Source organism: Nematostella vectensis, chromosome 15, assembly GCF_932526225.1.
Source record: "Nematostella vectensis chromosome 15, jaNemVect1.1, whole genome shotgun sequence".
Taxonomy (NCBI): Eukaryota; Metazoa; Cnidaria; class Anthozoa; order Actiniaria; family Edwardsiidae; genus Nematostella; species Nematostella vectensis.
In genome coordinates this window covers 9,668,128-9,691,061 of record NC_064048.1, presented here as the reverse complement: position 1 = coordinate 9,691,061, position 22,934 = coordinate 9,668,128, and the positions used below count along the sequence as shown (strand labels likewise).

At 41.0% G+C, this 22,934-nt stretch overlaps 1 protein-coding gene across 3 annotated transcripts; it reads right to left on the bottom strand.

Annotated features, from left to right (window-relative positions):
• Positions 1–7,452: 7,452 nt before the first annotated feature.
• On the bottom strand, positions 7,453–20,882 carry LOC116609465 (proline-rich extensin-like protein EPR1). 3 transcript variants are annotated; one of them, XM_032370292.2, is made up of 13 exons: positions 20,736–20,881; positions 19,043–19,138; positions 18,632–18,694; positions 17,738–17,887; positions 16,939–17,391; positions 16,442–16,636; positions 15,863–16,060; positions 15,137–15,249; positions 14,861–14,925; positions 14,455–14,736; positions 14,011–14,204; positions 13,406–13,619; positions 7,453–10,040 (listed from the first exon to the last, which is right to left on the bottom strand). In XM_032370292.2, exons 2-13 carry the CDS (start codon positions 19,092–19,094, stop codon positions 8,075–8,077), a joined length of 3,945 nt encoding a protein of 1,314 aa, XP_032226183.2. In that variant the 5' UTR covers positions 19,095–19,138; positions 20,736–20,881; the 3' UTR covers positions 7,453–8,074. The 3 variants fall into 3 exon arrangements, with proteins under 3 accessions (XP_032226183.2, XP_048578354.1, XP_032226184.2); XM_048722397.1 differs by lacking the exon at positions 20,736–20,881 and adding an exon at positions 19,530–19,617; XM_032370293.2 differs by lacking the exon at positions 7,453–10,040 and adding an exon at positions 10,381–12,482 and having other exon boundaries at positions 20,736–20,882.
• Between the last annotated feature and the right edge of the window lie 2,052 nt (positions 20,883–22,934).

The following is a 22,934-nucleotide window of genomic DNA, read 5'->3' as shown; positions in this document are numbered from 1 at the left end:
AACCTCGCTATAACGAACAGATTTCCCCATTCCCTTGGCACTACGTTAGATCGAGATTGTAAGTAACCCATGTGTAGTAGCCCGCTTTGGACCATGTGTAACGTATGAATGGCCTAATCCGCCAGTGCTGAAAAACGCAAGACTAGTTCCAGTACCGCGCGGTTAAACCAGCCTTTTTGTTTTGAAATGGCGGCTTTTTACTGGCGAACTGTCACATTTTTGCGAATGCTAAGAAAACTAGACCAAACCTAAGGCTATAATTTTCTTTAGGACTCCCTCATTATCACACAAATCTGTCATCTTTTGTACAGTATGGTTTTAATGCTGTACAGTTAGTCAAATCAGCGAATGAAGTCAGACTTTCGTACCTTTTCTCGAACGATTCAACTACGATTGTGCTTGTTTTCGCCAGAGCACGCGCATGCGCATATGTTATTCAGCACTGTCGCCTTATCCTTGTCTTTAAAAGCCAATGCTTAGAAGGACATCAAAAAAGGTAGTACAGCAATTAGTTTTTATCTACGGTCATTTGCTTATTTATTTGATGCCCATCAAGCACTAGGGCTATGACAAATTGAGTCTCCGAATGCAACCTTATTGCAACCTGAAGCAAGTATATATAATGGATAACAAGTGTATATTTGATTAACATAAAAAAAACACCGTGCATCGTGCGTTTTATTTATTTAACACGATTGGCAAATCTAACATTAGGCACTTCAGTATCTGTAAGTTGCCCACTTTTACGCCTGGCGCACATTGGTCTGCCTGTGGCGTGTAGAGTATCACTTCGCGAAGCAGGAACACGTTTCCCAGTTACCCATCGCACACCTATAAGTAACAAGATGTATGAACCATCAGTTACCCATCGCACACCTATAAGTAACAAGATGTATGAACCATCAGTTACCCATCGCACACCTATAAGTAACAAGATGTATGAACCATCAGTTACCCATCGCACACCTATAAGTAACAAGATGTATGAACCATCAGTTACCCATCGCACACCTATAAGTAACAAGATGTATGAACCATCAGTTACTCATCGCACACCTATAAGTAACAAGATGTATGAACCATCAGTTACCCATCGCACACCTATAAGTAACAAGATGTATGAACCATCAGTTACCCATCGCACACCTATAAGTAACAAGATGTATGAACCATCAGTTACCCATCGCACACCTATAAGTAACAAGATGTATGAACCATCAGTTACTCATCGCACACCTATAAGTAACAAGATGTATGAACCATCAGTTACCCATCGCACACCTATAAGTAACAAGATGTATGAACCATCAGTTACCCATCGCACACCTATAAGTAACAAGATGTATGAACCATCAGTTACCCATCGCACACCTATAAGTAACAAGATGTATGAACCATCAGTTACCCATCGCACACCTATAAGTAACAAGATGTATGAACCATCAGTTACTCATCGCACACCTATAAGTAACAAGATGTATGAACCATCAGTTACCCATCGCACAGCTATAAGTAACAAGATGTATGAACCATCAGTTTTAGAGGGGTTAATAGGTTTTCGGATCGGCGGATCCGGAAAAAAACTAAAGCGGTTGACGGATTTCGTATTCTGATAATCGTGAAGGCTGCTGATTTTGCTTATTCGTGACTTATACCCAATTCACACCAACTAAAACCATTTTAAACCTGGTTTAGCTTTAACTGAATTTAAACTAACCTTGTTTTACTTCGATGGCGTTCTTACCAAAACTAGACTAGTTTGCCTAAAACTTCAAAACAGCACGCATTCGTGGCGTCCTTCCAGTGCAAAGTTAGCTTAGTTAACTTTGCTAACTTAGTTAGCAAAGTTAACTTATACCCAATTCACACCAACTAAAACCATTTTAAACCTGGTTTAGCTTTAACTGAATTTAAACTAACCTTGTTTTACTTCGATGGCGTTCTTACCAAAACTAGACTAGTTTGCCTAAAACTTCAAAACAGCACGCATTCGTGGCGTCCTTCCAGTGCAAAGTTAGCGTTTAAAATTAAATATTTTGGCTTCAAATTCTAAACAATATTTAGTTCATTGTTCGATGGTTCTTCTTTTTGAACTGAGTTTGGAGTTTAGTTTTTGCCTGTGACCTTTTTTTCTCCCCAAGAATAATATTTTGAGTGCTAAAATGTAAACGTCCGTGATTTGTTAAATGATGATGCACTAAATCCCCTCTCTGCCCTCTTTTTTTTTTCTCGTACACCCTTTCAGCAACCGTTGAACGTTTTACTTGGCACACTTGCTTGATGAAACGTGTCTTTCCTCGTGTTCCCACGTTCTCCCCCTTTTCCTGCACTCCTTCTTATCCGCCAATTTTGTTAGACAGGGTAAACACGTTTAAACACGGTTGAGTACGGGTATCTCATACCTGAAGTCAGTGCAGCACCTGTCACAGCCTTTAGGGACGTCCGCTCTCTTGGCGGCTGCCATGAACCGCTTGTAGGCGATCAGATCCCTCGTGTAATCATTGCGCTTCTTCATCTGAGAATTGGCAACTAAGAAATATAATTGATTTTTACAATACTTAAGTCGGGCTCGGCTAGCGCGTCGGGGGCAGTTTCCGAGCCACGGAGTACTAGTTCAGATTAAGCAACGTAACATGGCCGGGTTTTCACGGAGAGCGCGTCGCGAACAAGGCGCATTTTAGCCAAATAAGAGGAAAATTCGTGGTTTATTATCAGAATGTAGACTAACAAACACTGTTCCTACAGCCCTTGGTTCATGGTTCACTGCTACAATATAGAGTAATGTTTCCTAACACTGCAATATATTTGATAAAACAGGTGTTTGCATCGGCGAAATCGTTTTTGCGCTCACTGCCATTCTAATCCTTTCGTGGTAGATATATGTAGGAAATGGAAGGGTGTGTACAACTGAGGTGTTATGCTAGGGTGTTCACCACAGAGGTGTAATTCCTATGAATGCTGTAACTTGAATAATAAAAACTCCAGGATCAGTTATAAAGCCTAGTTTAACAGCTTCGATAACCATGCTTTTAAAAGCGTGTACATCTGGAGATTACGTGCAAAATGTAACAATTGAAGAAAAAAATATATCTGATCTATCTTTTCCTTTAGGAAACCCCCGGGGTCCCCTCCTGGCTAAAGAAATAAGTGTTTCATACTTAATATAACCACCTGTATTTCATTTTCGTAAGTCAAGGAGTAAAACCAAACGAAATAATCAGTAAGTTATCAGTAAAATGTGTTAGTGCGTTATCTTTCGCAATATTGCCTTTCATGTTTTATTTAACTGTTAAGAGGCAGAAGGAAAAAAATGATCGAAAAAAAAACTTTAAAAAAGGTGATAAAATGCTTTCATTGTGTCCGCTTGTTTTTTTACTTTTTTTATATAAACGTTTGAGAATAATGAAAGATTGTGGACAGCTTTATACCGAGCAAACCGTTGTTAAAAAATGCAAACAGTTTTAATGCATTGTCTACCTCGATTTTTTAACGGCAAGAGGAAAATAAATTGATAGAAAATAGTATTTAGAATTAGTTTTCTGTGTAAGCATTTTTTTCTTAGGGCTTTACTTTTGACTTTGATAGAGAACATTCTGATATGCTCTTAATTTTTATTTCCAATGCAAAAACAACCTGTTTTATTCTTATTAGAAACATTTTTTTCTGAATTATTTTTCATTCATAGAGACAGAGTTGTATTTTCTTTAAGAGATAATAATTTGACAAGATAAAAACGATTACAAGACTTCAACAAAAAGTGAAATTTTATAGATGATTTTTAATCTGGTAATATTTACTTACTTGGGCTCGGAGTCACGATGTGTGTGATCGCCAGGAAAACTATTACCAATGCTACCAGAGTTTTTGAGGACGCCATGTCGAGTTCTTCCACTGTCGTAATCTAAAGCTAGAAATGACGCTCTGCGCTGCTCTGCCTTCAATATATGGAGCTTCTCCCTTTGAACAGCTTCCTGCTGGGCCAAAACCAATCAAAAACGCCCAAACAACTCTGAGGCAATTACTGCATTTCTGCTCAGTCCAATCGGAATCCTTTTTGACATCAAGGTAGCTATCTATTTATGGCATTGTCAATTTGGACCATAACGTTTGGTTCTTACTGTTAGCTAGGCATAATTAGATAATTTTGAGTTTTAAGTCAAATCATCTTATTATCCCCTAGGTATGATTGGCAAAGCACTGCCGAAATTCAACTTTTGTGTGTAACAAGTGTACTCCACTGAAAACATTTTCTTGAGCAAATCTGATAGTTGATTGAAATTATCAATTCATGGTTATAGCAACACAACTTTGTTTTCTCAATTACAGCACTAACTTTGTTTATAGATCTGTAACGTAATAATTTATGTGTAGTGACAGATTCCCATTAAAAAAGAGAAAGAAAAGAAAGAGACTTTTCAGAAAAAAGTATTTACAAAAACCTCGTTAGACCATATTTTCGGCTAGCAAAAATCAAAGCTGCTCTGTTCCTTTCCATCGAACATAGACATTATAACGATTGTTTTTATTTTCATTAAGCTGCTTTTGAAGGCATCACCCCTTCTGTTCAATAACAACAGGAGAACGAACACCATTCGTATGGCCCAATTAAAGATACAAAATTCTTCAAGTCTTTTTCAACATTTAAGCCACCCCTCTTCCAAGTTGCTTTTAGTTCTTTCGGCACAATATGTATAAGTTCTATAGGATACTTCGGCAGTTGAATCCAAAACACCTTTTAGGCTCGATGCATATCCACCTCTAGCATTGTTACAATTAACGGAAAGAAAATTCTCAAGTTATCAGTTTAAAGTATTTAGTTGTTAGCGTTAAATATTTCAAGCACTTATATTATTGCTTTTAATTATTGGTTTTAGCAATTAAGGAATTGTCTAGAACAGCACTTCAAACTGAACCGTTTTAGTGTAATTGGTTTAAGTATTGCTTTAAAAGTCAGACACCTTCACAGGCATGTAATATACGTCTTTGTCTCCGATGTATTTGTTTAAGAATTAGATACGATGTGTGGTCTATGCATAACAAGTACTGGTATCTTTTATATAAAAATAACGCCACGAATGTCCTTGCAATAAAATAGATAAAAATCTGGTTATTTATTTACAGTAGACACGCTCGTAAAATTTCAGATTTTAAAAATTACACAGATGATATTAAGTATAAACTATACTGATATACGATTTCGATTCATCAAAACCGGGATAATCTTTTTGTGATAACTCTTTTTTTGTTATCTGCGGAGACGCTTACTTGCTTTCCCGATTCCTGATAACGGTGTTAATTTAAACACGTTTCGGGTGTTATAAAAAAACACCTAGAAGAAACCTTTCACGTTTAGCACTTTTAAAGTACAAATAATATTCCTGATTTAAAGTACAACACGCGCTCCCGTGGCTACCGATAGAATACACTTTTTATTGTCCAATTTCAGTTGAGGTTGGCCGTTTTCATTTTTAAAGCATTAAACGCTGAAAATGTCATTACGAGATGTTTTTGAATTATTGTAAAAGTAAAAGATGAAAATGACACAAATGACAAAAAAAAACAATATTTTTAAGATTGTTATTATGAAAAAAATCGGACTCTGCATTTTAGAACAAATCGCTATTAGAATTGGGAAATCTAGGGCTGGATGTTCTTATGAAAAAGTTTCTAATAAAGAAAGGGGAACTAGTGTAGCCAATAGCACACTTATGATTGTTAGGAGCATCAACTAAGAAGATAGGGTCGTGCTGTGATGTGTATGTGATGATACGTTTGCATCCTTCACAAAACTGCCAGGGTGGCCACGGTAGCGCGCGTCGGACTGTAAAGATCGGATGTTAAAATAGACAACTTTGCAGACTCTGAACACGGGTATTAATTGTGATCGACGAAAGCTCTATATCTCGTGATTTTACTTTTTAATCTTCGGAGTCTTTATATGACGTGTCCTTTCAAAGGGAGCTGCTTTTTAGGTGATTTCTACATAAAGTATAAGTCTTTAAGTCAAGGTTCGGTTGTTCAACCTTCTTTTCCGCCAAATATCAAATGTTTGGTTCCTTTTCCCTTTCTACTTGATAAGCTATAAGCAGAGTGAAGATAGGAGGTGGTTCTAACGTGATTCCTACATGAGAGGAAGTGTTTGTATCTTACCTCCGAACATATTTACGTGTAAGCCTAATTAACCTTTTTTGCTGTTGATTACAATGGTTTAGATACAGCTAAACACGCTTAAAGATATCGAAAGTTACTTTTTTATTATTTAATCATTATTTTATTGTCTTGGTAGGGACGAATATGTCAACGAAACAACCCTGAGAAGGTTTACCTAGCAAATTAGAAAATCAATTAACCCAAAAGTAAAAAAAAAATGTAGTTTCATGGCCGTGAAATAACTTTATCCGTAAAAACAAAATAACCTAAAGACCCATCCAATAAAATAAAATGACAACATATCCGTTCTCTCTTAATAAGGGATTATTTCTTTTCTTTTTTTTTTTTCACTTTACTGTATTCTCTTTTTTTTTAGATTTCAAAGCTGGATATCTACGTAGCTTTGCGATTATATTAGCGGATGTGGGCGTTCAATTCGCGCAGTTATCCTCAGCAATAACATCGCTATTTTGATGTTGCCGGCAATTTTCTTTCATCTTTGCTAAAAGCACATAATTTCCGACAAAGCTCCCACTCGTCGTTATCGGAAATAGCTACAATAGGGGAATCAAAAGTAAAATAGTTATATACACAGTGGAAAAGAGTAAGTGTAAAAAGCATGCCTTTTTCCATTCAATCTATTTATAAAAGTGCCCTATTATACTAATTCCGAATGTCAATAGCAATAGCAAATTGTTTTATTTTGCTTTAGTTGTGGCTTAGTTCAGCCCCAGGCGTTCCTAGGCGCAAAGTTCATTTTTCCAACCTGCTTCGCCTGATAACATTTGTTTTTATTCTCGATAATGTTTTTATCATGCTTGACTTTCATGAAAGTCAGTGTCGGCCCTTTTCTTAAAAGGAAATAATAGGATAACCTTAAAAGGAAATAAAAGGATAACCTTTTGTTATCAAAATTGTATCGCAGAAATTCCCGATAATTAGATATGCGCCTCTTTTAATTCAAGTTTCAGCCGGAATTCCTTTTTTTTTTACATTTTACTAACATTTTGATGGACTTTCCGTTTTTTGTTTGTGGTTTTGATAATTGCTGGTGATTGAAAATATTTTAAGGCAGCAAGCACACACATTGGATTTCATACGATTATTTATTCTGATTAAGAATGTAAAGATATGTAACGTTAAGTCAAGAGAAAAATGATTTAGCGTCTTGCAAGTACCCGTCTATCTTTCGTCAATTTAAAAAAAGTCAGATGTTTGGGACATAGTTTTGACCGTGTTATAAGCTACTAAAAGCAACATCATGGCAAAGATAGCCTTGTTGATAAGGATAAAACACAAGACCCCTTTTTTTCTTACTTTATTTAGATATTGGCATTGATTAATCTATAGTTATCACATACGCGTCATAAATTCTCTTTAATAAAGATAAAACTTCTTCTCTTGGAAGAGCAATAATGATCGAATACATCATAACGTTACCTAATTTTATCCATTTGGGTTTTATCTAATACTACACGACTACGTTTCGTTTAAACGATTTTGAACATTCAATTACAAACCGTTAAACGGATGCCCTTTCAACTGGAATGCGCGACTCTTATTTACATTTGAAACTTTGAGGTAACCTGAATATGTAACGCCGTCCCAGTTCCTAAAAGCGTTTGTTTCCATGCTCAATTTTTTTATAGGCATCTTTACCGCGTTACTTTTGACAATGACAAAATGAAGGAACTTGTGACAACTCTAGGACTTCACTGAAGTAAATGTAATTCACACCATAAGTGTATTTATCAGTGCACTAAGCGCTTTAAAGCTACTCGGGTGAACACACTCTGTGAGTGTCATATAAACTCGTTTTCAAACTAGCGAACTTGAAAAATTCATATTCATATTCTACTAGACTAACCGTATCACCTAACAGGCTACTGAATGCCATCTAAGGTGTACATTGTCTCTTTTTAACTTAAGGTTTCTTATTCTGGCGTTTTGCTCGTGCGCGGAGAATGCAGCATCGCTTGGAGCAGTAGGAGGGACAGAAGGGGGTTGGGTTGCAGCTTGGGTTGCACTGTAACATTGAAGGGAACTGAGGTGGGAATGGTGGCTGCTGTGGGATCTTGATGTGAATGGGCACAGACTTGACCTTGATCTCGACTGGCTTGAACTTGGGCTGCTTGAATTTTTGGGGCTTGCATGGGTTCTTTCCACAGTTAGGTACCATCATTCCTGGCATCAATGGCTGGGCCATGGATTGTGGGTAAGGTGAGCTGAAATGAGCACCAAATGGCGAGGCTCCGAAGGAAGGCATTGGCGCTCCATATTGAACTGGCATTGGCGCTCCATATTGACCTGGCATTGGTGCTCCATATTGGCCAGGCATTGGTGCCCCATATTGGCTTTGCATTGGTGCCCCATACTGGCCTGGCATTGGTGCCCCATATTGGCCAGGCATTGGTGCCCCATATTGGCTTTGCATTGTCGCTCCATACTGGCCAGGCATTGGTGCCCCATATTGGCTTTGCATTGTCGCTCCATAGCTAGTGCTGGCTCCGCAAGTTGTCCCTGCGCACGGCGATTTAGCAGTGACACTCTTTGGCCTCGGTCGGACTGGTCTTCGAACTGGGGAGCGACGGGCACATGGACCGTACATCATAGGCATACCAGGCATGCAGGGTGGCTGAGGTGGGGTATAGACCTGAGGCTGAGAGACCATCATTGGGCCGGGGATGTATGGAGGAGGAGCTCCTGGTAGCCACATCGCGCTGAGGAAGGGGGAAGAGTAACCTTGGAGGTTTTCCTTCTTTGGTGGGCCGTTCTTCTTAGGGGCAGCCTTCTTAGCGGCAGCTTTCTTTGGAGCAGCCTTTTTTGGGGGAAGACAGGGGTTGAATGGTGATGGTACACAGGGCATAGGTCCGAAAGGCATCTGCATTTGCATTTGAGGAGGCATCTGTGGCGCCATCATAGGAGCGCCGTATCCCATTGGTTGTCCCATAGGAGCGCCGAATCCCATTGGTTGTCCCATAGGAGCGCCGTATCCCATTGGTTGTCCCATAGGAGTGCCGAATCCCATTGGTGGTGACATTCCCATTGGCTGTCCCATTATGGGTTGCTGTATTGGAGAGCCGAATCCCATCGGAGCACCATAACCATTTCGTGCCGTGGCCCTTTGAGGTGCTCCCTTTCTAGGGGTCTGTACCTTGGCTTTCGCTCTAGGCATTGCTGCTGGCGGTGCGGTAGGTTGGGGGTACATCAGGTGTGGTGGGGGGAATGGGGGAGGCTGGTAGGGGTTAAGTGGTGGTGGCATGCAACACATTCCCATTGGCGCTCCCATCGGTTGCTGCATTCCCATTGGCTGTCCCATCATCGGTTGCTGCATTGCCATTGGCTGTCCCATCATTGGTTGCTGCATTCCCATTGGCTGTCCCATCATCGGTTGCTGCATTCCCATTGGTGGCATACCCATACCAGGAGGACAAGGGATGCATTGTCTCGACTGCTCCCCAGCCTTCAATGATCTCTTGCCATGACCTTTCTTTGGTACTACGGATTTTTTCTTGCCATAAGGGCTAAACCCATAATGTGAGGTATAACCTGGAAGATTTACACGCTGTTGAGCGGGGTTCCTTGCTGGTGCACGTCCTGGTGCCGGGCGGGCCTGGGAAGCAGCAGCAGGCGTCTGGCATGGGTTAGCTGGTGTAGGTACGCATGGAGCAGACATTGCGCTAGCGTAAGGTGATGCCATGGCGCTAGCGTAAGGCGATGCCATGGCGCTAGCGTAAGGCGATGCCATGGCGCTAGCGTAAGGCGATGCCATGGCGCTGTAGGGCGAAGACATCACGGAGCCGTAGCTGTATGGTGTTGCGCAGGGGTTTGCTACTGTCGGGACGCATGGGCTTGCTACTGGCTTTACCGGCTTTGGTGGAGGTGCCCAGCTGTAATAGGAACAGAAAAAAAACTGTTAAAGAATGCCAGTCAGGCCGTCTTTTTACGCTCCCGCACATCGACAAATACAGACAAATAGATCCTTCTATAAACTGCAGACATCAATTGTCCCTGGTTGTTCTGACGTTCTCTTTCAAATAGACGTTCAAGTTATACCCTATAGATCACTGATACTAACCCACTCCCTTACCATTGTAAGTAAAATGCTCCATAGTGAAACGCTCAGGATGATTTGGGGTCCCCATCTTTTCTCATTGAAATATTTTACCCTAAATCTTTTTTTAGGTATAAGTCTGTGTCTTTATTTTGCAGAAAATTATCACGTTATCATTTTCTATTTCTGACTTTCTTGTTTATTTAATATATCTCAGCATTAATAAAATATTGACTCGCGAAAAGAGATAGTAGTTACATACATGCAAGACAGGCGCTTTTGTTTGCATTGATTTACTATTTCTTACAACTCGTTAGCCGAATAAAGGCTTTGAAAATAAGATTGATTTACTTTACTGTAAATATATTTTTAGACAAATGCCGTCATAAATGGCAAATATATCGCAGACGCTTGGAATTTGCTTGTCTTTGTATTTACATATTAAAATGTTTTGTATTTTCCTCAGGCAATTCCTTTAAACTATATCATCGACGTTTCTTGATTTACTTTTTGTGCAAACCCTTTAAGACACCACGATTAAATCTGATTGTCAAATAGTGTTTCGGTAACCTTTTCCATAAAAATTATACTGAAAATACGAGTGTATATAATTTTTGTTTAGCCTAAAAACGTTTATCGCCATCGTTCCCTTGCACAATACGTCGACTACAACTTTTATATTCCTGTTTAGCTTCCAATGCCTCTCGAATAAGCATTCGTCTTCTATTCTTTCATACACTATTTAAGTTTTCGTTTGCTAAAGTCAATGCAAGTGCCCTTGTGATAATATTATCCTGGTGTTTAGACATTGCCCTATCCGCGGCTTGTGCAGCATCGCTTTGCGCATGTAGCGGGGCAGGCGGTCACCGGCATTGATTGGCACATAGACGGACACTGTGAGTTCGACAATGGGAACTGCATCAGACTCGCAAGATTTGGGTTTTGAGGAATTCTGATCTCGATTGGAGCATCTTTCAGCTTGATCCTGATTGACTTGAACTTTGGTGTTTTGAACTTAAGTGGCTTGCATGGGTTTGACGGGTTAGGTAGACACTTTGGGTAGGTCATCCCTGGAATGAGTGGCATACCAATTGGACTCGGCAAAGCGCTGCCATACGACGAACCGTATGGGTTAAACGGCATTGGTTGGACGGGAGGGTTAATGTTGTACCGGATGTGCTTGACCACACCCATGTTTCCGCAACCTGTGCTTCCGCACCCCGTGTCATAGCTGGATCCATAAGTAGATCCATACTGTGATCCATACGGTGATCCATAAGTAGATCCATACGGTGAGCTGCCATAGGAAGAGGTTGTGCCATATGGAGAGCCGTTGCTGGTTGATCCATAACTGTAGCTAGTACCCAAGTGTTGAGCTGCGAGATTAGCAGGATCGTTAGCCTTGTTCTTCTTTGGGTGCAGCGTCTTGCTCTTTGTTACTGGTCGCTGAGGGGAGCGGCGAGCACAGGGTCCGAAGGTCATACCAGGCGCACAAGGCATTTGGGGTCCCATCATTGGTGGTGCCATCATTGGCATTTGTGGGGCCATAGGCATCGGCAGTGCCATCATTTGAGGAGCCATCTGCATTTGAGGTGCCATCATACCAACTTGTGGGGTGCAAGGGTTGTAGGGTGTTGGCACGCAGAGTGCAGCAGCTTGTTTTGGGATAGGCTTTCTTGCCTCCTTTTTCAAAGGCAGCATTTGGGGGATCTTCTTGTACTGTTGCAGCTGCATGAGAGGGTTAGCCATGTATGGATTCATCATTGGCATCATTGGGGGCATCATTTGCTGTGGCATCATCTGTTGCGGCATCATTTGCTGCGGCATCATTTGCTGCGGCATCATCTGTTGCGGCATCATCTGTTGCGGCATCATTTGCTGTGGCCCACATGGATACGATATACACTGCCTAGTTTGTCTCTTAGGGACAACAGACTTTTTCTTGCCATAGGCGGCCCCATATGGACTAGCACCATAAGGAGAGGTGTACCCGGGGAGGTTAACACGTTGCTGGGCAGGTCTCCTGACGGGGGCACGCCCAGGTGCAGGGCGGCGTTGAGAGGCTGCTGCCGGGGTGTTGCACGGGTTGGCGGGGGTCGGCGTACATGGTGCAGCGTACCCAGTACTGTAAGGGCTCGCCACGATTCCGTATGTTGACCCCATGCTGTATGGTGAGGACATAGTACTACCGTACCCATAGGGCGTGGTACAGGGGTTGAACATGGTAGGGGTACAAGGTGCTGAAACTGGTTTGACTGGCTTGGGTGGTGGTGCCCAGCTGAAGATAAACACAGTAAAACACGTTTGGCAACTTGGACCTCAATCACCCTTTCATGATTCAAACAATTCGAATTCAACACAATTCGTATAATTTTGTCATTTATGCGCCTTTTTAAAATCCCGTTTTTGGTTCTTTTTATGTCTCTTGCCCTTCCACTTTAAGTTAACGGTATTCCCTGTTTGTGGCGTCTACAGCGAAGTACCGATAACTCGAATCCCATGACAATTCCAACCGTCCATGGTAGTGAGAGGGCAAGCAATATTTTAGACTAGATATGGGTGCTGTAGAGGTTCGAGTTACCAGTATTTTACTGTATTTATTATTTATGTATACGATAGCAAATATAATCGCAAAGTAGCTAAACCCCTTATAAACACCCTAAATCGCACTAGGCTAATCATGAACATTGATTAGATGAGCTGTTTACCTCAGTTTAACACTAAAAAAAATACCAACGATAGTAGTGAGAAATAGTGATAGTTAAAAGTTTCTCAGACACGCACCAAGTTGGTCACTGTTATCGCCAAAAATATTTATCCAAATTGCTTCAAACTTTGACAGGATACCATGGTCACCCATACCTATTACCAGTTTAATTTTGAGATAGGGCACCCAAACTTTATTTTTCCGAGAAATCTCGACGAACTCAGACCGCTGGTCTTAAAAGTTTCTCAGACACGCTCCAAGTTGGTCACTGTTAACATCTTAGCTTACAGTGGCTGCTAATGTAGGAGAGATTTATATGCAAACTCTTTTTTTAATGTTTAAACGAAGATTTATAAAGTCTAAATATTTTATACGAAGTCAATGAATTGTTAGATAAATTTTCGGCATTGCCCTTCCGCGATAACTATTTTTCATGTCAATGTTTTTGTAGTTATAACATTGACCTAAAAGTGTTTAAACAAAATGTAGCTTACTTTGGTACGTGGAAGTGAGGGCGGGGTCCTCTCTGCACGGAGAACTTCATCATCTTTGGTGGCTTTGGTGTGGGTGGGGCGCAGGGGGAGGCGCCATAGCACGCGGAATATGGGGTGTAGCTGGGAGTCTGGAAGCAGCACGTTGGGCTGCAGGCGGTTGTGCACGTGGAAGCACACACAGTCGGGCAGATCAACTCGGTAGAGGGCTCGCTACCTACATGAAAAAGATAGAGATGACGATTGAAGCAACGGAACTGGGAATGGGGGAACGGAACGGAATTGGGGCAACGGAACTGGGAATTGGGGCAAAGGAACTGGGAATTGGGGCAACGGAGCTGGGAATTGGGGCGACGGAACGGAATTGGGCAAATTATTAGACAGAGGAATTAAAGAAAGTATTCAGAGCTCTTCGGATTCAAAATACATGAGTAAAAAAAATTATAAAGGCCACAGAAATAGCAACGGACAGAAATGAAGAGAATTGAGACTGAAGAAGCCGCGTCCGCAAATCGAGATAGCAACTCGATAGAGGTATGCAGTGTAGTAGTTGTGTCACCGATATTTTGAGGTAGCTCTGTTTAACTAATAAATGATTCCTTACGTACCTGGTGGCAGTAGCTTGACGGAGAGGACCTTAGCAGCAGACTTGAGGGGAGCAGGCAGCTTGCTCTTGTTCTTCTTCAGCGCGTCCTTGATTTTCTGTACCGGGTTGGAGTCCAGGACTGGGTTCTTCTTGTCTTTGGGTCCAAACTTCAAGACAAGGGTCAGGTAAGTACCCTTCTTCTTCTTTGGTGCAGCCCTGTTATAGAAAATAAATAAATTAGTGCAAGCTAACCCCCCTTGTATGATACAACAATAGCGCAGATAGAACATGGTCTAGTTAAATGCATAGGAAGGTCAACCCAGGCATCCGGCGCCGACTTTCGTAACCGGCACTTCTCAATATTGATAGGCTATACCTAAACTAGTAGGTTTACCAATCAGAATGCAGCACTGATGATAAACCGCTAGTGTGACTTGACTAATAGTGAATAGACACCAGTACTTACTTCTTGGCCTTATCCTCAAACGTCTCATCATCCATTGACTCCATATCCTCATCAGACTCATCATCTGTAGATGATGTCGGCCCAGCTGTGTATGTGGTTGGTCGGGTAGGAGCCACGGTGCCGGTGGGCGTAACCTCGCGCTTACCCATCATATGAGGCATACCATACTGAGGCTGGGGCTGCATACCGTACTGGAAGCTGGTGCCGTAGGGGTTGGGCGGGGCACCGTATGGGGTAGAGGCAGCCAGTGGGTATGGGCTAGGGGGCTTGACAGCGGTCTTGCTGCATAACGGAAGATAAGTTGTAATAAGCCGGGGTTAACGCACATTCGTGTATCCCAGGTAAAACTCAATCTCCCGGACCCTCATAATGTTCTTGCTTAGTCCTTGTTATATATATTTTTTACCTCAGCTCTAGAACGTGTATGGCTTTCAGAACCATAGTCTTGTCGTCTTTATAGATTGCTTTTATCTGAAAAAGCAAAATACAGAGTTAGAATGCTTCTGCTTTACATTCTTTATAAAGAAATATCTCCTATATTTTACAATCCTTAGAATTTCAATCATTGGTTTGAAAAAAAAATTAGAGCCCCAGAGCCTCTTTCGCCAATCACATCACATGTGAAAAAAGGGCTCATAACGCATTGCTTCCAGAAGTCGTATTATGACCAAATAATCCTTACCGAGTCCTCAATCTTCTTCTTCATCTCTTGGAAAGCCAAGGATTGTGGCTTGCTGAAGTCATCAATGTAAGAGACTTCGGCAAGGTGCATCTTGACTTGATATAAAACGTAACCTGTGATAGCAAGGACGTGATGTAAACTTCTGTCCAGGATAGTCTAGTACAGTCGGACATGTTACTATCTAAACATAAACACATCGTAGGGAACAATATTCCCCTAGTCGGAATATTCTAAAGAGCTTTCCTATGATGTATTGTCTCAAACTCGTGGACACTCGTGGATAATATAAGCATTACTTTCCAGGTTGTAACTAGTAAGACGTGGACATCGATGGTTATTGCTTCTATGTTTGTTAAGGGGCCGACCATTTGACTTTTGATGGGGGGGGGGCTTCTTTGAAAAAAATATATATCCTTCACGGGTATTTAAAAATATCTTTCACCAATTGTTGGACGAAAAGAATTCCTGCATCGGCAATAAAAAGGTAATTGCATGCCAAATACTTTGAAAAATTACCCTGCGTACCCAAAAAAGCCCACCCCCTCTCAAAAGTGAAATGGTCGGCCCCTAAACTGCTTTTAACAAACGGGCAATGTAAACTTAGTCTGTCTAAAGGGCGTGCGCAGTCATAGTTACACCGGCCGTTTGTGAATTGGGGTGCGCGTTCTGCGGCGACGCTCAGCTCTGCGCCTACGGACGAGACAGTTATGAGCACTCTGAGCATACCTTTGAGGGCCTTCTTGCAGATGAACTCGTGCTTCTCTGTGCACTTTTTGTCGAAGAAAGTACCGAGGGTAGAGCTGAAATCCAGCGCTACGCAGTTTTGTCCCTTTCCCTGCGGCTCTCCAGTCTTCCAGTTGAGGTGCTCGATAGGGTTGCCGCCCACGTAGCTGTAGATGCTTTCCTTGATACGATCATTTAGACCTGAAAATGAGACACGTTAGTTTCACACATTAGTCGTTATGTTACAAGATCTTTCAAGTTATTGAGTACATTAATGATTCATTTGACATTACGGCGACCCATGCGACTTTACAACTTACTGATCATTGCGACATTATGACAACGATTTAGCGAGCAATGCGATATTATGACGTAACTATTTACCGATCAATGCGATATCATGACGTTACGATTTACCGATCAATGCGACATTATGACTTGAGGACTTACTGATCATTGCGATATTATGTCCTTACGATTTACCGATCAATGCGACATTATGACTTTACGACTTACTGATCATTGCGATATTATGTCCTTACGATTTACCGATCAATGCGAACCAAGGACACTTTAACTCACCAACCCATGCGAGTTTATCCTTGTTGTCTTTGCCCTTAAGACCCTTTAGAGTGGTCTCTTGCATGGCGTCCGAGATGTCGGTGAGTATGGCACCCTCCTTTGCGCACTCCACAACTCCTCCCATCCAAGTCTTCTTATCTGTGTGGCGCTTGTAGCAGCTTCCCTGGTATTCAGTGTAGCCGGGGTTGCATTTCACTGCCAAGATGAAGGGACAATGTAAATTTGACGCCTATTAGCGAGGCGAGGTTTGCATGTGTTTTGAGTGTGTTAAGTTGACGACTATTATCAAAGTAAACTGTGTATGCGTTTGACTGTCGTAATTTATGGGAAATTTATGGACTGTATGAGGTTGATGCCTAAGGGGTATGCGTAAGTTTAACTGTCTTCGCATGCATACTCGTGGCGTTTGGCAGGCAAGGTTGATGTAATATTAATGGACTATGTGCGGTTAACACATTGGCTTCAGAATTGCTTTGTGTGACTTTCGCTATACGCACCTCCCTCATCGGCCTCGTAGATATCCGTATATGGCAGCACATTCTGTACCAAATCCTTCTCAAGAGCAAGAGGCTCGTAGAAAGCAACAACGTAGATCTTGCCCTTTGGTCCCTTGCTAACACCAAGTCCAACTTCCTGGGTCTTCCGGAAAACAAGGTTGACAAAGTCTTGATTATCTTTGTTTAATTTCTTGTGTGCCCAATCATAGTTCATAATCTTGGCGTACCACAGACCGACGCAATCTCTTGATGCGTCCATTGGGGATTTCATTATCCCACAAACAGTCTGATTGTGCTTTACATTCTTGTCCGGAACAGCTTTGCCAGCCTTGGCGAGCTTGGCGGCGTGAGCCTTAGCACCAAGGGAAAGCGTGGCAGACAGCTGGAGTGGGCTAGCGGCGTGCATGCCTCGAAACATGTTCATGTACTTCAGAACATCCTTCGCTACGTTATCTGATAGAGCACAAGGGGACGTTAGGAAGTCTGAATGCGTAACATTTGCCAGTTTCATTAATTGTGATCTAGTTTAAGCTACATATAAAACAAATATCGCATGTAAATAATATGTATAAGGTTTTCCTGTGAAATTATAAGAAAGTGCGCGTATCTTCTTAACTCACAAGTATCCTGGCAAAAGTCGTCTTCTAAAAAAATTATGGTACATGAACGCATGTATAGAGGCATACTTTCATGTTCAAGGTGTGAGTGCGAGTTTCCAAAAGGGAGACATGAGTAAGAATGTATGTTTCAGTAGTAATGAAATGGAGTATAAAACGTTGTAAGGGACCATTTTACTCACCAGCATTGAAAGCTGACTTAGCTGGCGAGTCCAGCCTGTCAGGGTCGACATATTCATTCCCCTCCGAGAAGTCGCTGTTCTCGCTTGGTACGTTGTTGGTCTCCTCAAAAGAGTTATCGAGATCATTGCTTTTGTGGTCAGCAATTGAATCTATCAAATTAAGCAGAGCACGACACATTACCCACTTCTATTGGACTTCTTTATTATTGGTAATACTCAAAAGAGTGACCGAGATCATTGCTTTTGTGGTCAGCAGTTGAATCTATCAAATTAAGCAGAGCACGACACATTACCCACTTCTATTGGACTTCTTTATTGGTAATACTTTCATTATTAACAGATACAAATAGCAAACAAACAAAAAACATTAATAAGCATATCTTAAAGAGCCTTTATCAGCCAATGTGCTGACAAAAAAATCTCGAATAAACCATCAAAACAAGCTACTCAAATCAGCCGATGGAAATGAATGATTCTTCACATTTGGTACTTTGCTAGTAGGGTGATTTAGATCCACGACGCCGGCAAGAGCCTCGTGCACGTTCGATTGCGCGCGCACGCTAATTTTTGCCGGCGTCCCGTCCTGAAGAGGACGTGAAAAAGCATGAAATGCCTTCCTGAACAGGACGCGACGCCGGCAAGAAAAGCGTGCGCGAGGCGGCGTCTTCTTGCCGGCGTCGTGGATCTAAATCACCCTGTAAGACAAAATGGCGGCTAACAGCAGAGTCCTAGATATTTCGCTTACGAAATACGATCGTTTATAATGCAAGTGATCGTAGATACGCCGATGCAGATTTGTTTTTATTATAGCTCTATAGTTGCTGAGTGACTTAATGGCGACTGAAAGAGACCTTTAAGTGTCAGCAGTGTTTTAAAAGTAGACGAATCGCTTACCGTGATGCTTTTGCTTATGGTGCGAGACATCGTCAGTCGTAGGATCGAAGCTTAGAAAATCATCTGCAATGAAAGTAGGCCGCTGTTAGATTGCATGTCCTTATAAGTTGTCAAATTGATAATCAACGTACACAAGCTTCTAAACGGCGAACTGAACCTTTCAAAATTATCGATATATAAAAAACGGAGGGAAATACACGCGCTCGATTATCCGAGGCCTTTTAAAAATAAATATAGACAGAATGGAAAAAGGCGGGAAATACACCCGTTCCATTATCCGATATCTAATTTAGAGTTCAATAAAAATATTTATCAGAATATTAAGTGAATCTATTTAGAAACACACGAAAGGGCTGTTTCTTGGTACTTTATAGAAGTGCAGAATGGTTAGGAAGGACAAGGTTTTCTTACCGTCGGCCCTTGCAAGCGCGATGCAAAGAAGAGCAAACGCGAGCAATCTCATCCTTGCGCGCGAACTTGACAGTTCCCTAAATGTCCTAGTCCCACCTGTTGAAGAAACACAAAGAACTATAAGTCAGCACTCGGCCATCAACTCCTCCTCAACATCTTTAAAATATATGATGTGTATTTTCCTACATGTTAAAAGAGGAAATCACACGGAGTAATAACAAGTAAAATCAAAATAGTTGCTAGCTGTTTTAAAATCTGTAATCAATTGCACCAAAGAGTACGGATACTCCAAAAATAAAGTATTTGTTGTTTAAATAAATTGAATTGAATTCAAATAAAAGTGAATTAAATAAAGTGATTGACTTTTAGTTATATCAATGGCTCATCCAATAATTCTATGTACAAATCTTATCGCTAACTTGTAAGGCAAATTCTATTTGTCCCTAATGCACAAAACCATCAACTTTGATGGTAAAGGAAAAAATACCTTGAACCGCCCAATAAATTCAACGGGTCCAGAAGAGAAACTTTGTGCAGCAAGTCTAAAATGTTAGAGGCTTAGGGTAATAAAGTCAGACTAAGAAATCTGATGATGTTTGTTTGGACTTACTGCTCATGACGTATTGTGATATCAGCAAGTCAAGAGCGCACCGACAATCACGATCAAATGTTCCCGAATCGAATCTTTGATCAGAAAACTCATTTCTTTTCAAGCCTTTAAAATAATGCTACTTTAAAGGCTCCTTCGGAATTTCTGGAAACGTTGTCACCCTGTTTTCCAGATGTACAATTATTGTTAATATTGATAGCGACCTGATGTGACAGTATGTTTGTGATCAGTTTGTTTTGAGTCACTTGCAGGTTACATTGTCATCATAGTAAAAACAAAAAAAAACAAAAAAAAAAAAGTTTGAAATACCTCTTTTTATCAGATTTTGGAAAAAACCTAAAAAACGGTGTCGATTATCGCTGTATTAGGATTACATGACATCGCTATATTCTTAAGCAATAGAATGTGTAGTACATATAACACAAGGTACATATCAAGATTGCTTTTCGGTATTTCTAAGAAAAACTTTTTTCGCGGGAGATGTAGTAGTCGTTTTTGTTAATTATTTTAATTTGCACAATGCATTTGTCAACCTTTTCTGTCTTAGATTCCTGGAAGAATCGACCAGTTTTATGTCGCAATGCCAGTAACACGATTACACAGAGCAGCAAGGAATGACCTGATCCAAGTGTGCATTCTAGCATGACAGCTAATGTTTGAGATCACAACCTCATTAAACTCATCCTTGCACTAGATAACGTTCAAGCTTTAGTGATTAGCTAAATGAACTAGGGTACTATTTTGAATCTATCAGATGAGTTAAATGACCATTCTTAGAACCTTCATTATGTCCGTAATCGACCTTCATTGGTAAAGTCACTACAGACGTATATCTCTATATTTGATTTGATATATAAGACGCAATTGATGAAATAAGGCTAAAATAATTGTGCATCACGTTACTGAGGGAAATCTACATCAAAGTTCAGCCTGCCATATCCCTTGATTATGAAGGTCAACATAACCAAAGGACTAGACAATAAGTGCTACTTGCCAACTTAATATAAAGTACAAAATGAAATAACGTGCTTGAAGTCTACATATGGATATACACCCAGACACTCTTTTGATTGATTGCCTTACCTTTCCTGAAGTTATATTACGAAACACGGAATGCCCGACTGCTCTGATCTTAGAGCTATTATCCCCTGGGCGATCCCGTTTGATTCTGCAGTTATCTGTGCCGTCTGCAGTGTGTGATTAACACATCGGTGCTCACGAATATTTTCTTGAATAAGTCACGGTGTGTTTGGAAAGTGACGAACCAGGGAGCGCCTTTGCCTTGATGTTTAGCTTACCTCATTCCGTAACTTGCTCAAAACAATCCAAACAATCTGCTACAGAAAGAGAAGACTTGACTGTTGTACAAAATCGTATAGCATGTGCAACTTCTAACATTTGTATTACATAGATTATATTGAACGAACAACTCTTTGTCAATATTTAGTAACAGTATTCAGAGTGAGTATTTAGCGTTTTACAAGAATCGCAAATTTTTGGTGTTTATAAAAAGATCACCAATTTAAGTATATTTATTTTTACTTCCCAAAAAACAAATACAATTTGCCTATTTTTATCGGTCAACCGTGCTTACAGTTAAGATCCTCTTGTTTTTTTTTTTTATTTGTCAACGCTGGATGACTAACTAAAGTCATGTGTATAGTAGATATACATTTTGGTTGCTGATTAATTTTGTTACAGTTATTTGTTGTTGTCAAGCTATTGATCTTTGCAGTAAATACAGCAAGTGACCGACCTATTCTAACCCATACAACCTGTCAAACATACAAGCAACGGTCATGCTCTCATCAAAAGTGCAACACGGACCAATGATATTGCAGAATTGAGGGATGGTGCTCTTAAGTAATAATCAGCAAAGATGAAAATGTTAGCCGATCTCAAAATCAGATGGTCAGATTATCTTAATTGCTTATTGGGCTCAGTGTAGTCTCACAAATGGCTACTGGAGCTTTACAGCTATGGACTAAATCAAGGTCTTGTGCAGGGTTTTATGAATAGCGTTTTGCGATAATATTTCAAGGACGAAGGGATGTGAGCTGGAGTAATGGAAGTAAGAAACGGTAAAATATGGATCAGTCTTAGCTGAATGTCCTACCGCTGTTGGTTAAAAGCGGGTATTCGTACCGTATCACATAAGATGAAGGGAGATAAAATAAAGGTAGTAAGCAGCAAGCAATAAACGAGGATAGTCCTGTAGGTTGCTTTGTGGGCAAGGGGATTTAAGAAGCAACAAAACAAGGTGAGGAATAGGCAATAAAGCCTCAGACAAAGATATGTACAAAATGGTAAACTGTCTGACATAAAAGACATTTGGTATATTTTAAAGACCTCTTGAAAAGTAGCCACTCTAGTAAAAGGTTTATCTTCAGAAGAAATATTTTACACCAGCGTCTGGAAGTCGTCGGAATTATCGGGCTCGCGGAATACTTTTGACATTATTGCTTATTCAAAATACGACGCAAAGGATACTTTTTGTTGAAAGGGTGCGGCGGGCTGGCCGTAACTACACCGTTCAAGAGAGAACGCCAACTGACGATTAATTAATGCCAATAGATGCGTGGAGGGGGAGGGGGGCTAAATGGAGGTGCGGCTTCACTGACTAGTAATTATTTAATGCCAATAGAGTCGTGGGGGGGGGGGGGGGGCAAATGGAGGTGCGGCTTCACTGACGAGCAATCATTTAATGCCAATAGAGTCTTGGGAGGGCTAAATGTAGCTACGGATTCACTGACTAGTAATTATTTAATGCCAATAGAGTCTTGGGAAGGCTAAATGTAGCTACGGATTCACTGACGAGCAATCATTTAATGCCAATAGAGTCGTGGGAGGGCTAAATGGAAGTGCGGCTTCACTGACTATTCATAATTTATTGCCAATAGAGTCTTGGGAGGGCTAAATGTAGCTACGGATTCACTGACTAGTAATTATTTAATGCCAATAGAGTCTTGGGAAGGCTAAATGTAGCTACGGATTCACTGACGAGCAATCATTTAATGCCAATAGAGTCGTGGGAGGGCTAAATGGAGGTGTGGCTTCATAGGCTCGTGTATAGAGGGGACATGCCTACCCATTTGACGAGATATATTCGGCTTCTGTTGGCCCCTTCGTTGTAATTTCAAGTGTATTTGGTTAGAAATAGCTTTTAGATGGATCTGGCGACCTATTACCAGACCTAAGGATGCCGATTTGATCCTTGGTCAGTAAATTCTTACTCTCTACCCCACCCTGCGTTTTTCGCTAGCCACGCCCCTACACCTAAAA